General features: G+C 40.9%; 1 protein-coding gene across 4 annotated transcripts in view; it reads left to right on the forward strand.

Moving 5' to 3' along the window:
- setd3 (SET domain containing 3, actin histidine methyltransferase) overlaps positions 1-18,630 on the forward strand; it is a 46,666-nt gene extending 28,036 nt beyond the window's left edge. For 3 of the 4 annotated variants that reach the window (XM_051383835.1, XM_051383827.1, XM_051383842.1), the window contains exons 10-13: positions 920-1,086; positions 14,205-14,290; positions 16,255-16,415; positions 16,784-18,630. In XM_051383835.1, coding sequence (XP_051239795.1) covers positions 920-1,086; positions 14,205-14,290; positions 16,255-16,415; positions 16,784-17,266 — 897 coding nt within the window. In that variant the 3' untranslated portion in view covers positions 17,267-18,630. The remainder of the gene's footprint in view (positions 1-919; positions 1,087-14,204; positions 14,291-16,254; positions 16,416-16,783) is intronic. The other variant, XM_051383851.1, reaches the window with a different exon arrangement.
- The last annotated feature ends 265 nt before the right edge of the window (positions 18,631-18,895 follow it).

The raw sequence follows: 18,895 nt of genomic DNA on the forward strand, positions 1-18,895 counted from the left end.
ACATCAGCCAGTCCATAAAATGTATGGAAGTTTTGATCTTTACAGAATTCAGGTCATGACTCAAGTCCCTAAAATGTTTTAATAATTCAATTCAATTCATATGTAGTAGTGATGGATAAATCAGGCCAAATATCTGCACTGAAAAACTTTTTTAAAATGTTATTATGTCAAGTGGTTGCCCGAAATTAATTTATCTAAATCCAGATGTATTTTTTTAAGTTGAATGTACCTATTATTTTTCAGTAATTTTAAATTATTTAGGGCCCGAGCACAAATCATGTGATAACTATTGTAATTGTAGGCATTCTTCTTCTTCTTATTATTATTATTCGGACATTTCAGATGCCTCTCTGGAGGCTTTATCATATTCGAAAAGTCCTGAAAATCTGCGCACAGGTCACTTGTGGCGAAACTTGGCAAATTTATGGGTCTCGGACATGTGCGTGGAAAATGTCTCAATAGCGCCCCCTACAAATTTTATTGCACCAGTCATTTCAGCTAGCTACCTCACTTAAGCTAACTTTTGTGATAAAACTACACCATGTATCATGTATCATGTTAATTATTCATATACTCACTATTGCACTTAAAGGTTAATGTAACGAGTTGTAGTCAACTGCAGGTTGTCTTCCTATCACCTGTCTCAGTGTGCGCATGTGCAGTGTGGCTTTTTTCTAATTGTTTTGACTTGAATGAAATTAACTTTTTTTTAAACAATGGGTAGATTAAAACGTAACATTTACAAGGGTATCGGCTGATATCTGTGCTCCTAAGGCCAATAAAACAAATCTGCAGGCAGCCTTGTCAGTGTGAGTCAGTCTGTTGTTCAAAGGGTTCAGATTCTGTGTATTATTTGGATGTTACTTGAAAGAAACTAAAGACGGGTGATGATAGTTGGTTTGATTTGTTCTTCCTGTAGATCTACATCTTCTATGGCACAAGATCCAATGCCGAGTTTGTCATCCACAACGGCTTCTTCTTCCAAGACAACGCCCACGACCGAGTGAAGATCAAGCTAGGTGTTAGTAAGAGCGAGCGCCTCTACGCAATGAAGGCCGAAGTGCTGGCGCGAGCTGGCATCCCAGCGTATGTCCCACTCTTTTCACTGTTAAGATGCTTTTTGTTCTCCAGTCAAAGGACAATTATTCCTCCCCTTCCTATGTCTCTACAAAGACAGTGCTCATAAGTGACTGAATCTGCAAACTAGGCCTGAAGCAGTTTAATATGGGTCAAGAAGAGCTTCAGACTCACGACTAACTCCATGCACCTTTCATATAGCCGCAGTGCCCCTTTGTCTTCCAACAGTAGATATTTCTTTTTCTCTCTCTCTCTCTCTCTCTCTCTCTCTCTCTCTCTCTCTCTCTCTCTCTCTCTCTCTCTCAAATTCAAATTCAAATTCAAAATGGGCTGTATTGGCATGAAAGTTTTTTAAAAAACAATATTGCCAAAGCAAAGCATTCAAATACAATACAATAAATCAAAGATATATACATTATGAACATTAGTTATGTACTGTGTGTGTGTGTGTGTGTGTGTGTGTGGGTGTGGGTGTGTGTGTGCCTCGATCACTCACTGTCCCTCAGGTTGTGGCATGTTAATACATACTGGGCAGCAAGGCGTGCCCGCTCTCCTTCTCCGTCGTTCAGTTCTTTGAAATCTGGTACCAAAGACCTGAACTTGTTCAGATACATTTTTCTCGTATTATTTAATTTTGTACATTGTAGGAGAAAGTGCATCTCTGTCTCAACCTCACCTGTCGAACAGTGACCACATTTTCTGTTTTCTTTTGGTTGCCATGATTTTTTGTGTCTTCCTGTTTCGATTGCCAGTTTGTGGTCACTGAGCCTGTACTTGGTTAGGATCTGTCTCTGCTTTCTATCTCTGACAGTGGAGAGATATTCTACTAATTCATAATCTCTTTTAAGGGCAAGATAACATTCCAATCTACTCTGGCTTTTAGTTGTTTCTTCCCAATGGTCCTGATAGCTTTCTTTACATTGTGCTATAATTTGCTTTACTCTGATTACTGTTTGTAGAGCAGTGTTGTTGTGAGGCTGGTCAGAGTGTGTTTGAGAGGGGGCAGTTAGCCTCAGTACCAACTGACATAGGGGACTCTTTTCTGGGCTCAGCTCTTGGGTGACATTCTCTTCTGAATGTTAATTATCAGTGGGTATCTGCCTAATTCTGCTCTACATGCATTTGTTGGTGTGTTTCTGTGTACGTGTAAAATGTATCTTCAGAATTCTGCATGTAGAGATTCTGTTGGATGTTTGTCCCAACGGGTAAAGCTCTGATGACTGAGTAGACCCCATACTTCACTACCGTACAGCGCAATGGGCTGGATGACACTATTAAATATTTGAAGCCAGATTTTTATTGGAATATGGAAATTATAAACTTTTCTCTTAATTGCATATAGAGCTCTTCGAGCTTTGTCTTTTAGTGCATTCACTGCCATGTTGAAACTCCCTGATGCTGTTATGGTTATACCAAGGTAGGTATAACTCATGCTGTGTTCCATGACATGATTATTGATTATTGTAAACTGGTGTTTGTTCTCATGAAACCTGGGGCGTTTTTGAAAGATCATGACATTGGTTTTCTTCATGTTTACTGCCAGGGCCCAGTTCTGACAGTACTTTTCTACTACGTCCAGTTGTAGCTGTAGTCCTTGTCCAGTAAGAGACAGTAGAACAAGGTCATCAGCATAAAACACTCTATCTAGGAGGGAGAGGCCCGGAGCAGCACATTTATCGAACTCAACAGCCAGTTCATTTATATACACATTAAATAAAGTCGGACTTAGATTGCAACCCTGCCGAACGCCTCTTCTCTGGGGGAAGAAATCAGTTAGTTTGTCTCCAGTTTTAACAGCACACGTTTTCCAATCATACATTTTACCACCTATACCACAGTTTAAAAGTCTGTAATAGAGCCCTTCATGCCAAATAGAGTCCAAAGCTTTCTTGAAATCAATAAAGCAGGTGAATATTTTTCCATTCTTAGTTTGTTGTACATGTTTGTTGATTAAAGTGTGAAGGGTATATACATGGTCGGTGGTGCGGTGTTTTGGGAGGAAGCCAATCTGACTTTTACTTAAGATTAACTGTTCCTCAAGGAAATCCAGTATTCTTGTGTTAAGAATACTACAGAATAGTTTACCTAGACAACTGCTGACACAGATGCCACGGTAGTTATTAGGGTCTGATTTGTCCCCACTCTTATGAATGGGGGAAATGAGCCCTTTGCACCAGATGTTGGGAAAACATCCTGCCTGTAGTATAACATTGAACAAATGTAACACTGCACCCTGCATTTCTGGGGTGCTGCTTTTGAGCATTTAGTTTCTAATGCTGTCTGGACCACAAGCTTTCCTTGGCTTCAGACATTTTGTCTGTGTGGATATTTCTTCCCAAGTAATTTCGAAATCAAGGGGGTTTTGGTTGTCTTTAATTGTTTCTTCTAATTTTTTGAGTTTTTCTTTCATAATACACTGATCTGAATTGATTTGATTGATTGGTATGTCTTTGTACAGATTTGCAAAATGTGATCTCCAGATGTCACCGTTTTGGATGGGTAATGTCTGCTGTTGCTTTGTGTTGAACTTGTTCCACATATCCCAGAATTGATTTTGGTTAATGGCATTCTCAATATCTTCAAGTTTCAATTGGGTATAATTTTGTTTTTTGATCCTAATTGTGTATTTATATGTATTCAAAATTTAATTGTATCGAATGCGCAGGGCTGGGTTGTTCGGTTGGTGATGTTTCTCATTTGCTATTTTTCTCAGCTCTTTTCTGATTGTTTGCATTCTTGATCAAAACTTTTGTCAGTATTTTGCCTTTTAACAGGTCTCCGTCTTTGCTTTATGAGGTCAGCCCTAATAGCTGCCTTATGAAATATCATATTGATATCCTCAATAGCCTTGTTTACCCCATCTCTGGTAGGGACATATTGATTTTGATTATGTATTGATATGTAATTCATCAGATCAGGGGAGTTCAAAGCCTTGATGAATTTGTCTCCACTCTCTGGGGCTTCTGTAAGAAGGATTTAATTCATACAGCTTACTGGGTTCCCTTTTTGTGTCACTAATTTGACCTGACAATTTAAAGAACACATTAATTTGGTTGTGGTCTGAAAAGGGGGATTGCTGTCTGACAGTGAATGCACTGATAGTTGAGGAGTCCATGTCAGTGATTGCATAGTCTATAACACTAGACCCAGGAGCTGAGGAGTATGTGAACCTCCCTAAAGAGTCCCCTCTGAACCTACAATTAACTATGTACAGGCCTAAGGCCAGACAGAGATGCCCTGCCACTTTGATTTAATATTGAGTCAAGGTTATTCCGACAGGTGATGTTTGGTGTGGTTAACAGTGGGGCCTGACCGAATACATGGTTGTTGCCTTGTGTGTCAGTGATATCAGGTTCAATTCCTGTACGTCCATTCAGATCTCCAGTTACAAGTACATTTCCCTGGGCCTGGAAATAGGCGATTTCTGAATTTAGGGTGTCAAAAATGTCCTCTTCAAAATAAGGAGAATCCACTAGGGGTATGTAAATTGCACAGAGGTATAGATCCCTATCAGTTATGCCTAGGGTTTGATCTAACCTCAACCAAATGTGCGATTTACCCTGTTTTACTGGTGAGATCTGATTGCAAAGATCTCCTTTATACCACACCAAAATCCCCCCCGATATCTCTCACAGGTAGCAGGGGGAGGGGCTGTGACAGCAGGCCGGGCTACAGCTGCAGCATAGCTCTGCTGCTGTGGGTGGGGAGGGGGACGTGCTGCTCCATGGCTCTGCTGCCGATGCTCTATAAGGGGTTGTTGGGCAGGGACTGAGGAGGGGGAAAGTGGCCTCAGCTGGTTCTGTTCTGGCGTGTGGGTAGTGTGGGGTCCGGGCTGAGCTGGTGTGTCTCCTCACAGCAGGGGGGATGATCCGGGGCTGGTGATGGGGGCGGGGGGGAGGTCTGTGATGGTCTCTGAAGCTTCTGGTAGAAGAGAGGGTGGAAGGGCTGCATCCTAGGGCCGTGTCTTTGAGGGTCTTTGCAAAGATATTCACCTTCTCTCTGTGTAGATGGAGTCCATCGTAGAGGTCCCAGGGGATTCCTTGGTGGCCGGCTCCGCCATCTTCCTCACTGCCTCAGCAGTGTCCCTTCGGAGGTTGTGCAGGTCGTTTGTTCCTGTGTGGATCACCAGGCATTGAGTGTTCCCGAGGGTCTCCTTTCTCAACAGCTTCATTGCCTGGTCTGTGGTGCTGCAACGTTTAGACAGCACTTTCTTAAAAGGAAAAAGCTTGTTGGTGTCCAGGAATTTCCCATTTGAGTCAGCCAGCAGGACCACTTGTGGGGATTGATCTTCAGGCTGAGTGAAGGGCAGCTGGGATGGACAGAGTTGGCTGTTGGGAGCTGGCTGTGTGGGTGTTGGTAGGGTGCAGAGCAGAGATGGTGGGACAGAGACAAGGCAGGGGTTTGGAAGACTAGCAGGGAAAGTCTGTGTCTCTGTCTCTGTAGTTGTCTTTGTGGGGACTGTTGAGAGTTGGTCTGTCAGGTGTCGTTCCTTTCTCTGTTCTCAGCGTCCTCCTTCACTTTGGCTAACTGAGCCCGGAGCACACTGTTCTCCTGTTTTAGTGCCTCTACACTTCCTCTTAGCTCAGATGTCGAGGCCTGGTTGTCTCTCTTGAGCTGCTGGAGCTCCTCTTGAAGATGCTGCACAATGTTGTCTAGGGGGGCAGACAGCCTGGCCTGGGTCAGCTCTTTGAATTCAGCAAAGTCCAGCTCCAGCAGGGCCATACTCTCCTTCAGCTGGTTGGTGAAGCTGGCAGGTGTGGGAGGGGCAGAGATGGACAAGGTGGTGGGGTTCTCTGTTGGGCTCTCATCATCTTCACTGTCACACGGAACATTGTACCTCTTGGTGTCCACCTCAGCTTTGATCAGGGAGAAAACTTCTTCAAAGGATTTCAAGTTTGCTTCACCCCCATGGACCATCACCTTTCCCTTTGTGTAGTAGGTGATGGTGAGCAGGGGGTCATCCTTGTTCATGTGTTTATCTTTACAAATCTTCAATCGGCCTCCTGAGCCGATGCCCTCACTGGAGATGTAAGGATATTTCTTGCATAGACTTTCCTTCCAGATGTATATGGAGTCTGTGAAGAATATGAGGTTGTTCTTCTTCCTCCCTTCTTCACTGCATGAAAAGTGGGATTTTCGTCCCCGTAAACGCCCGGAAATCTCCCTAATTTCCGGCAGTTAACAACAATTTACAGCCTGTGAACGTCGCATTTCTGTGCCACGTATTGTCGGAAACGAACCATGACATATGTGGAGAGCTCGCAGCGGAGTGCTAATGGACCTATTTAGCATACGAATAGCAGCGAAACCGCGCCTGACTAGGCCTGGCTTGAATTTCCTTACTCAGTATTGGATGAAACCATTACTTTTAAACAAGAAAAATCACTTGTGATTGGTTGGCAGATCTGTCACTATTGGTCACCCTGGGTCATTATAAATGTAATAATAATATAATTTATATATATATATATTCATAAGATATGCTATTATGTTGTATATTCATGTCATTGTTATCCTATGGACTACACTTTTATTACCATCAAGGACATGAATGAATTTATTGAGGAAAGGAAAATTTGCCAGGAACATGTTTATTCAAAGAAAGAGCTTTATTAGCACAAACACACAACTATGTAGAAAGCAAGATCTGCCCACACAACAAATGGGAAGCTCACGAGAAGCCCAAAATCCTACAGCACCGTGAAGTCGCTGTTTGCCACCTCTGTGCTGTAGTTAACTGGCGGCATTCTGTCTGAATTTGGCCCGGACTACCAAAGTTCCCCCTCTTCCTCATCTAGCACACTCTGTCCAGCTTCCAGCAGCTGTAAAAACAATCAATAAAGACAATCAGTAATGCGCGATGCACTGCGTATGGACACAACACATCTTTTAATGCACCTGAAAAATAGTCACCAAAAAAAGTCTTACCCTCTTTCTTCTCGATCGACTCCGAGCTGAACTCTTCACAGCTTCCGCCTGCGGTGCAAGGTCTGGTTGTTGGTACCTGAAGCTCCTGCGTACTGTCTCGTAATAGGTCTTACAGGCAGCTGGAAAACAATTAAATGAGAGGGGTATGAATAAAAAAACGTAAGTCACAGTAAAATTAAACAAGGAAGGAGAAAACAGTAAAAGTTACTTACACACAATGTCGTCATTATCAGCATCGTGTAAATCTGGACTTGCAGACATAGCTCCGAGCAAATAGGAGGTCACAGCCTTGTTATGAGGCGAGGTTAGTCTGTGGAAACAAAATGTACGGTTAAGATCGGTATCTATTAACGTATCTATTTCCTTATATAGCAGAATGAAAGCATATTCTTTTAATCTTACCCTTGCTCCGGTTCGTAGCGCCTACAATTTGTCTCCGAGTTGTGAAGACGGCGTACTGCTTCCTGTAAATTACAAGAAAAAAAATACACTTTTATAAAGCAACTTATACTGGTTCTGCTCACTTGTTCTTTTACAAGGCTACTAGGCTACTTTTAGCTTGGGCTACTTAAAAAAAAAAAACCTTTGCTTTTAGGCTACTTTTAGCTTAGCTAGCAGTCACGGAACATATTCTTACCGCAATCTTGGGATTGTGCATTCGTCTTCTCTTCTTAGAGTCTCCCGCACAGTTTTTCAACTCCAAAGCAGCCAACCTATCCTCCATGGACAGCAACCTGGAGTTTACTGAACTGCTGAGTTGAGTGAACTGCTCATTCACATCGGCAAGACAGCCCACTGATAGCATTCAGCAGTTTCTTCTAATTGTTGAAATAAATTGTTTTGTTGTACTAACTTACGGGAGGCTTCTTCCGGAACATGGGGGAAGGTTTTTTTTGTTCCTGACGAACACAGTGTATATCACGATCACATCATCTCTCACAGTAAACAGGACTAAATTCTTCTTCTTTCCATCTATTGCATTCCCAACAGGTAACAACTTACTCATCGCCCCCTAGTGGACCTGAGGACAATATATATATTTCTCGCAATTCTTCACAGTTACTTATTTGTGAATCTTTTTTTACATAACATTTGCTATTGCTAATGTACACAGTAATTAATCTAGCATACTTTCATTAAATAAATCAATTCAAGCCAAAAATTAAGAGTATAATTAGGCTATACTGAGCCTGATCTATTGCTTCCATTCGTCTCGGAAACCGACCGCCCCAGTTGGAAAGTGTAAATCTCGCAGCTATCTTGCGACATTTCACCGAGACACACCCCCTTTTGGTCGGAATTTCAGCCGTCCAGCTCAGGGTACCTCAGAGTACACCGAGCTAAACGAGGACGAACGTACGACCCAAAGATGGCTGCGCCCATATTGAGATGTATTTTCTTTTTTTAATTTGTACTACGTTGGTCGTTTTAATGTTAATTTTAAATGCTCTCACACACGTGTTTACATTGCTTCTTTAGTCCGGTCACCAATTTATGCATTGCACGGTGTTGCTGTGCGTGCAATACAATGTAAAGTTTTGTTTTCGAGCTGGTTTGCTAAATAGGCTAATGTATCTAACAATAACACTAGCCTGCCACTGCCCCTGGTGGCTTGAGAAAAATGCCACAGCACTTGTTGAAACTGAAATAGGCGAAAATGGCAAAATATTATTGAAATGTAGGACTTGCAATAACGGAATTACTTGAAATGTTAGTGTTTCTGTAGAAAAACATTATTATTTCACATTGAGCTTGTTTAGATGAGCCACAAACAATAACAACACAGCTGTTGCAATGGTGGCGTCCATGTTCTTTCCGACTCGTAATGCCCAAAGACAAATGGAACGCTAGTGGTACAAGCCAGGCAATTACGTCACGTTCTCGCAGCAGAGTAACTCGGTCGGGGATTTACGAGACAAATGGATAGCACCATATTTATATCAGAGATTTTCATACCTTTTAGAAAAATGTCACCTGGGGTAAAACTCCCCCTGCTACCCTGATTTGCATTTGTATAGCTCACAGCATTTTCATTTACATGTTAAAGCCTCCCCTAGAATTAGGGGGAGGGGAGTCATGGGGGGGACAACTGCCAAGCAAGGCCCACGTCAATTTCTGACAATTCACAGCAGTTTTCCGTGTTGCGTGCAAATTGTCGTATGCAGTCGTTAACCTGAAGTTCCACGACAATGTACAGTGCCGCTTACTGGGGAAAATCCCGCTTTTCATGCAGTGCTTTGTGTAGTGCATAGTCCGTGACCAAGACTTCTTTGTTCTCTTGAAGTGTCTTTTCCTTAAACTTCTCCCTGGCTGCTGCACTCTTACAGAGAGCATGGTATTTAACCTCCCTGCTCTCTGTTCTCTGCTTGGCTGTTTCCATGGCGACCATTTTGTTTGTTTACTAGTGGGCTAACTCTTTACTGTTGGTAGCTTTTTTAGCCTTTAAACACAGTTATTAATGTTATGATTTTTGGTTTGTTCTTTTCTTCTCCTCCTTATCTTCATAAAACACCTCTTCTGTTATCTTGTTTAGTCTGGTTCCTCCTTAGAAATGTTCTACACTGTAGCAGGTGGTAGCTTACAGCAGTTGATACACAGTTGCCAGCTAGCTTTTGACAGACGGCTGGTTGTTTTCATTTAAAAAATATATCCAAAGATGGTATTTTCTTTCTTCTGTTTTGCTGATAAAGTATTTACCTTTTCTTTAGAGTCCTTTCTGAAGAAAATTCAATAGTTTTTTTGCAAAATGTCCCACTGTTTAGGTCCATGTTTGAGATGAATTCAGGAGCACATTTCTCATGCAGCCTTCTCTAGCGGACTTTGGATCTCTCTCTCTCTCTCTCTCTCTCTCTCTCTCTCTCTCTCTCTCTCTCTCTCTCCCACCCCACCCTACCAAGTATCAAATTACCATTCGACCCAACACTTTCATCACCAAGAAGCTTAATCATTTTATCATTAGCCCCTAATTTTATGCAGCATTCTCTGCTTGGCATTTTTAATCAGACGCCTTTTAATCTCTTATTGATGACAGTCTAAATCTCAACAGTGGAAATAAAATGAAACAATCCCTGTTGTTGCCGCAGTGCACTATTAAACTGACAGATATGTTTGTAGATAATTTTTAAAGGAAACCGCATCAGATACAGCATCAGGCCTCGCTGAGATGTTGAGCACTATCATCAGACTCTCTTTTTACAATGTGGAAATCACTGAACTTTATTCATTTAACACTGGAATCAAATGATTACATTTGACTATTCATTCATCATTTGTAATTAATGTTTTCATTAGTGTATAATCACCTGAAAAACAAGAATTTCTGTGTTTTCATTTTGTTGCGAAGTTTCACCCTTTTAATCTGGTTTACCATGGGGGTATGAGCCCCGAATAAATGGATTCAAAAGATGCTGAAATAACTACATCATGATGCTGATTTTTAAAATGTGTAAATTCATACTTTGTCAGGTCTGTCTGCACAACGACAAGCAAACAACTTTTAAAATGCTCAAATCGAGCGGGGCTATGCTAACTTAGTTCATGGTAAAAGTTAAACCGAGAGCTGAAATACACACATATTTTCAGCACTTACTAGGTGGTGCAAATAAACAGCTACAAGTGGGCGTGGCACCGTCGTGGCTCGCAGCAGACACATTGGGAAGAGACGATGAATATAATTTTACTTTTTAATCCCAGACGTTTTAAAAATCAACTCCGAGCTCTCCTCTTCATAGCAGAATCTGGTGTGAGTACGGGTGTCTATTCCTCCAGAAGCTCCGGCTCTGTCCTCTGCTCCCTCCTGCAGAGCTCCCCGGGTTCAAGCTGCTGTATGTGGGCCAGCAGCAACTCTGTCTGTCTGTTCCTTCCCACACAACACTTTAAAAGCTCTTTGATACGCACACACTTTCAACCCATGCAACTCGTGCATATTTTGCGCATTTTCCCCAGCGTCAATGAAACGTGTCTATTCGCGTCTTTGCTTTGACTTTCTATGTAATCTCATCGCATAAAAAATTTAACTTTCTGTGTAAACAAACCATCTACATATATAAAGATAGATAGCTGTCCAAAAGTGATGGCAGTGGCTGTAAACAGTGGGAGGAAGTAAAGATGCAAAGTCCATCTTTTATATGTCAGTGTAACACGCCATTAGAATGAGACATTTTTATCCACAGAAAGATCGGTCCTCTTCTATTCAATTCAATTCAATTCAGTTTTATTTGTATAGCGCCAATTCATAACAGAAGTTATCTCAGGACACTTTTCAAATAGAGCAGGTCTAGACCGAACTCTTTATAACATTATTTACAGAGACCCAACAGTACCACCATGAGCAAGCACTTGGCGACAAGGGCACGGAAAAACTGCCTGTTAAAAGGCAGAAACCTAGGACAGATCCTTCGGCTCTAGGTGGGTGGTTGTCTGTCTCGACCAGTTGGGGTGAGAGAGACAGAGAGAGAGACAGAGAGAGAGAGAGAGGGAGACAGACAGACAGACAGACAGACAGACCAGTATTGGCAATGGCAATCTAGCAGGACCATGGCAGGAGGCTCCACCAGGATCGATAGGAACCTGCAAGACGAGAAAGCACAAGAACTCCGGGGAAGAAGTGAAGTTGGTAACATGTATTAATGGGACATGAATGAGTGCAGAAAGAGAGAGGAAGAGAGGAGCTCAGTGCACCATGGGAAATCCCCCGATAGTCTAGGCCTATAGCAGCATAACTAAGGGATGGTTCAGGACTCACCTGATCCAGCCCTAACTATAAGCTTTATCAAAGAGGAACGTCTTAAGCCTACTCTTGAATGTGGGGAGGGTGTCTGCCTACCGAACCACAACTGGAAGCTGGTTCCATTGGAGAGGAGCTTGGTAACTGAAGGCTCTGGCTCCTGTTCTACTTGTAGAGACTATAGGAACCACAAGTAGCCCAGCATTCAGAGAACGTAGTGTTCTAGAGGGGTAATAGGGTACTATGAGCTTTTTAAGATATGAAGGGGCCTGACCATGAAGACCTTTATAGGTGAGGAGGAGGATTTTAAATTATATTCTACATTTTACAGGGAGCCAGTGCAGAGAAGCTAGTACAGGAGAGATGTGATCTCTTTTTCTAGTTCCTGTCAGTACTCGTGCTGCAGCTTTCTGAATTAATTGGAGCGTTTTAATGGACTTATTGGGGCAACCTGATAATAAATAGTTGCAGTAATCCAGCCTTGAAGTAACAAATGCATGGATTAGTTTTTCTGCATCCGTCTGTGATAGGATGTGTCTAATTTCTTTAATATTACGTAAATGAAAGAAGGCAGTCCTGGAGGTTTGCTTTATGTGTGGGTTAAATGACAAATCCTGATCAAAGATAACTCCAAGATTCCTGACAGTGGTGCTAGAGGCCAAGGTAATGCCATCTAGAGTAACTATATCTTTAGACAGTGAGTCTCTAAGGTTTTTGGGGCCAAGAACAAGAATTTTGTTTTTTTCTAAGTTTAACATCAGAAAATTGCAGCTCATCCAGGATTTTATGTCCTTAAGACATGTTTGTAATTTAGATAATTGATCAATTTCATCGGGCTTGATCGATAGATATAACTGCGTATCATCTGCATAACAGTGAAAGTTAATGGAGTGATTCCTAATAATGTTGCCTAAAGGGAGCATATATAGCTTTTTCAACAAAGAGTTAACTTCCCTTAACTAGATGCTGTATTGCTGAAGCAGTGGACAGAGGGATAATTTAATAGGAGGAGTAGGGAGACGCTTGTAATGTGTTTGTGCAGTGTAATAATGTCGACCCTGTGCTACGGATCGCCACATCGATCACTTTGCTGAAATAGGGGGGAAATATTGTCCTATCCCAAATTACCTTAGTGTGTAATGTTATGATGCGGAATGGATTTTGCTGAGTCCTGGATCATACTTGTTTCATATATTTCCTGTCACACTGCTGACATTCACCAGCCTGAGAAATACTCCAAACTTCAACATTAATATAATGTTTTGAGAGAGACACAAGAAAGACGAGAATTAGATGTGATAGAATCAGATGACATGCAGGCAGAGGTTGGACATTTCATAGTTGCTATTGTGAAAATTCAGCTTATTCATGTGCAAGAGCTCAAAACTTTTGATTTGCTTCTTCTTTTCCTGTCCAGTTTCTCTTATTAATTAATCTTATAATTATTAATTATGTTTTTTCTTGGCTTAATTGTAAAGCGCACACCAGAAACCATTGTTTATTTCTCTTTTTCTTTTTTAAATTAACATTATCCTTCACAAACAGACACTTACAGCTTGTTTATACTTAAAGGAAACAAATGCAAAATCTTTTTTGATTACATTTTTTTTTTAAATTACAACAGTGGATCATTGTGATCATTAAGAAAAGGCTTTACACATTGAATAAATATAGAATTAAATGTATATTTTAGCATATAAAGTTTAAAATGTTCTACAGTTTATAAGTTATCAGAGCCTGTCATCAGCAGTGCAGCAATAATAACATTTTGTTCTAAGTGTTTTTATTCAGTAATTATAATTATTGTATTAATGATAGTAGTTCATTAATACCAGTATCATTCTGATAATAGTTCATTGTTATTGTTATTATTGAATAAAAATTTTCAATCAATCTTTCTATTCTAAATGTATTGTTATATTTTTGGCAGTGCTAAAATTGATAATTGATAAATGTGAAGTCTAACTGTATGTATCTGTTTTTGTTATGCATTAGGTAAAAAGAAAACTGGCTAATAAATTATCTCATTTGTTTTTATGTCATGTATCAGTCTGGCTATTTAGAAATACGCTTACATGCGTTCTTTCTGAGTGTCAGATGAACAGATTGTCCATCCCATGTCTGTCCATGAAGTTCAGAGCGAGAGTCAGGACATGGTTGGCTTACCATGAAGACTATAAGCATAAGGAAAGAGCTAGCCTTGCTCTGTTCAAAGTGGACAGAGCCAGGTCGGCTGTTTCCTACTACTTTAAGCTAAAATAAGCTAACCATGTGCCTAACTCCAGCTCTGTACTGACACAGATGTGATCTGAGGTGTGAGAATTTTTATTACAGGCTTGTTGTTCTGTATGACGAGTCTCTTATAACACAATTCGACATGTTTTATATGTAAACAATCCACAAGTATGCTGAGGTATTTATCATGTTTATCAACTTATTACTAATATGTTGGTCTGTATGTTTGTGTTTTCAGGTCCTGTATCTTTGCTCTTCACTGTAATGAACCCCCCATTTCAGCCCAGCTCCTAGCCTTCCTCAGAGTCTTCTGCATGACAGAGGGTAAGACACTGACAGACAGACACACACACACACACACACACAGTGAAATACCAGCAAGCAGGACATTCTCTGTGGAACCTCTATGGTAGCGTACTCTAAAACAAACCACGCCACAGTTTCCGATTGTCCTCCGAGACCATCGTCAAGCGACTGCTTCCTCTACACATCAGCGGAGGGGAAGAGATGGAAAAGAGGTGGAGGTAGAGGGGAAAGAGAGGGAAAGAGCAAGGTCTGTCCATTCCTGAACTGGTTAATTGATCAAGGCATTCCAGCAGATGTGTGGAAGGAGCAATCCACCAGGGGGTTTGCAATATTCATCGGCATGTATGCAGAATGGCACCAGTGTCATAAATCCCCAACCACACAAGGCCATATCCACCTCTGTCACAGGACTCCTCTTCAGGACCCCGCTTGATATATTATTCAAATTTTTTGCTACATGTTAATTTTTAAAATGGCTCCAAAGCCTTTGGATGTGTATGTGGTGAGGGGTATCATCTCCTGCACGCACATGTGTGCTGACATTTCTCAACAGATGTGACATGATGGAATAGTGTGCGCACACAGCTGGGGTACTGCAATTCGCCTCTTTCACCTTCCCATGCAACTCAGACCTCAGTTAAAGGCTGCAGGATTAATAGTCCAGAATGAAGACTACCACTTTTTTTTTTAACATGTTTTGACAGAATTTTAAAGGTCCAGTGTGTAACATTTAGGAGGATCTATTTTATCTGCTGACTGTTAATTCAATTCTAAGGTAACAAGAAAACAGCACTTCCTATGTATACACTAATGACTAGTAGTCGACTAAGAAAATACAGTAGATTAGGGTGAGTAACTGATTTTGTGATGGACATCTGAATAGGTTGCAGTGAGGCAAACTTTTGTCATAATTGAGTGCATGTGAGGAAACAACATTCAGTTATGTAGGACAGGATTTGTGAAATTATTGAAATGTCAAAATATTTTGATTTGTTGTAATTAAGTCACGCTCACTTTAATCAATCAATACCATATTTCATGCAGAGATTAAAGATCTAGCGAATCAAATTTCATATAAATCCATGCAGCTGATTTTGAGATATAAAGTTTTCGCATTTGTTGTGCCCCCTAGTGGCAGAATATCACAGGACTGCCCAGCAAAGCTTGGGCCTAGCATCCAATCAGGCGGACTGACAGACTGTTTATGCAAAATTGACTTTAAAGACTAATTTCAAAACCATATTCAGATATCCTAAAAAATACTTTTATCTGGATTGGTCCAGATATGCTATCTTAGCAATTTGATGAAATTTTTAACAGTAGCGGGGGAAAATGGTTTGGACAAAATTCAGGAACCAGATCCTGACCTCTGTGTCTTTCTCTCATGAAAATGATCGTATTTGACTTTTCGTTCCTAGAAACAAAGATCCAGGACCGGGAAAAATTATTTCTTGTGTCCTGGTGGGATCCCATTTCTATAGCAAGTGTGCATCTAAAAATGTTTTTTCTGTTTTTTTAATGGCAAGGCAAAACTAACTGGCCTCCTATAGATTCACATGTGCAAACCGATTACCTTTTATTAGGGATGGGAATCAAGATCCGGTTCCTGTCCAAAAATTGTAATCATATGCCTCCAATGTTATCAATTACTTTTATTAATGCCAGTATGTTTTTCTGACAGTTAGGCATTGTAAAACTATGACATTGTGCATCTACGCTCCTGGAAACCTGAAGACAAGAAGGAGTCATGGGGGAGAGGGATGAAGAGTCCAAAACATAGCCTCATTTCACAGAGACTGAAACTACTAATAAGCAGAATTGATAACGGCATCAGTATCAACAAAATCTTATCTCTTCCCATTCCTACCTTTTATAGTCAACTTCCACTTCACTTCACTTCACTTCTAACTTTCCCTAACAGTTCTCTTGCCGTTGGGCTTTGGTTTCTTTTGAAGAGATGCTAACATTTAGTTTGATTTCAGAGGAACTGAAAGACTATCTGCTCGGAGATCGTGCCATCAATAAGATCTTCACCCTGGGCAACAGCGAGTTCCCTGTCAGCTGGGAGAATGAGATCAAGTTGTGGACTTTCCTAGAGACCCGAGCTGCTCTGCTGCTCAAGACCTACAAGACCACATCAGAGGTCAGTCAGCTGGAAGTTATGTTGAAAGTTGAAATGTGGGGTGTCGGACTGCAGGGGTGTTGAGGGTTCGGTGTGGTGCAAACAAACTATTTCTAACCTAGGGTCATCAAAACAATCGAAATGTGTTTATACCTCTCCCAAAATCCAAAGCATGATGTGTGGATTTTCAATTCCAGAAAGTTAGAATGCAGCCTCTCCCAATTCCAAAGTCAGACAGATGCAGGGGGAGCTTTTTGAAGATCCAACAAGTACTTAGGAATTAAATGTGTGATATTTGTTATATATTACCTTCTCCCTATAACTCTTTGTCATCTTCCCCTCCCTCTTTCTTATGCTTTTTTTACCTCTTAACTCCTGGTCTCTTGTAGGAGGACCGCTCCATGCTTGAGAAACCTGATCTATCTCTCCATTCTCGCGTGGCGATCCAGCTCCGCCTGGCCGAAAAGCAGATCCTGGAGAAGGCGTCGGCCAGCGGACGGGCTAAACGTCTGCACTTCCAGAAGAAGCTGGAAGAGGGCGCTCCGTTGCCTCTCTACGAGGAAAACGATATCGCTTTGCTGGAGAATACTGACGCAGATGCAAAGCTTCCTATTATCCTGCGCAAGCTGGAGGAGGTAGAAGAAGGCCAGGAGATCCAGGTGGAGGAGCACAGTCACCTCCTGAATGGGGAGAAGGCAATGTATGAGATGGGTATGGAAGCTAATGGACAGGAGGAGGATCAGGAGAAGGTCAGCAGAGATGTTAATTCAGCTTTGGACTTGATTGGAAGTTCAACCCAGAAGGGCCAAAGGGAAGTGGCTAATCTAAGTGCCAGTCGAACTGAAGATAATCCCAAAGAGAACAGTGAATAAGCATAACCCACTTACTGCCACAGCCTATGCTATTTATTAATTTTTGTGTCTCTTAAATTAAGAAAATATAGAAGCTGAAAAAAATTGAATTCAAAGTCACTGAACTTTTCCGACTGTATCTTCATCCAGTGTGGCTTTTCTAAGTTGTCCACTGCTGGACAAAAATGCTGCCAGTGTGTCCCTCAGCCTTCTCTTCATAACAGGATTTGATTAAAATTAGCTTTTGTTTTAAGTTTGAAATGTAGGTTTACATTGAAACATTTTGAGGCCTACAGCATTGGAAAAAAGCAAGAGGGGACACCACAAACTGGTTCAAATTGTTAGGTGAAGAGAAAAAAAACTAAATGGAGTGAGGTGAATGTTATTTCCGCAAAGCCAAAATCCCTCTACTCTTTTGAATTGGTTGGTTTATTACTGCAGTTTGTCTCCATATATGTCCAGTATGTTTTGAGTTGACAATCGTATTCTCTAGTGCATTTTGTGGTGTGCTACTGAGTTAAGACCACCACTGCCCTCTATTCCCTGTTTCCCTCATCTCAAGCTAAATAATTAATAAAAAACATAATATGCTCTCATTAGCCTTTGAGAATGCTTGTTTTAAATTGATTGTAACTGTTGTGGTTCAGTATGACAGGCCAAAATGGAAAATGGTTTTGCTTTCTCAATGAAACCTTTTTTATTTTTACCATCAAAACGTGCATTTTCTATCATTACGTAGTTGCAGCCCTCATTAAGAAACATGTTTATTTTGTGTTTAAAAAGTATCTTTATGAATGTACTCAATTTACATTGCAGTTAATATACGCATATATGCCGCCAAAAGGGAGTGATTAGTGACCCGGTGATCACTGTTATTGCCCCTGAGAAAGCCATATACAGCACTGAGGACTTAGTGAGACATGATGATGATGACGACGTTGTCCTGTTGGAAACTTTTTGTTTGACTGCCTTAAAATTAGGCAATTTCAACATGACACTATTTGTATGAAAAACAAGGAAGCAGTTTGTATTAACTGTAAGGGTGGCCCCAACAATTCTGACTCTGTATACTGATACAAATAACTGATACTGACTAAATCCCTGACAGTCAATGCAGCGTAGGGGAAAAATTTGCAATTTTGGCAAGTTAGAACATTTTACCTTATTGCGTACTTCCTGTTTAAACCACTGTCTCACCTCAATTTCTCACCCATTGTGTATAGTTATGGGTGATGAGGTGGATGAGGGACTTTGTGCTTCAACTGTACTACAGTAATTTAGGGTCACAATTTTGTTTATAGTGCTGTTGTGTGTGGCTCACTTTTATGTACACGATAATGATGATTGATAAAGTTTGACAAAATAATAAAGTCAGTGTCCAATTACTAGTTTTTTCATCAGAATATATATGCCCAATATTTTTTGAATGTGGCTGGTATCTGATTCCAGTGTGAACACGTCACGGTACTGAAGTGACCCGCATGATATAGAAACATATTGAGTGACGTAAAAGTCACATGAATTCTGATATCAGACTAAGGTCGTATTGCAACCACCACATATGAATCAGAATTAATACGTTTCTGCTGTTCACACTGTCATGAAAAAACAGATCTGAGTCTCACATGAGAAAGGAAAAAATCTAATTTG

The sequence above is a fragment of the Dicentrarchus labrax genome, unplaced genomic scaffold (genome assembly GCF_905237075.1).
Source record: "Dicentrarchus labrax unplaced genomic scaffold, dlabrax2021, whole genome shotgun sequence".
In the NCBI taxonomy this organism is placed as follows: domain Eukaryota; kingdom Metazoa; phylum Chordata; class Actinopteri; family Moronidae; genus Dicentrarchus; species Dicentrarchus labrax.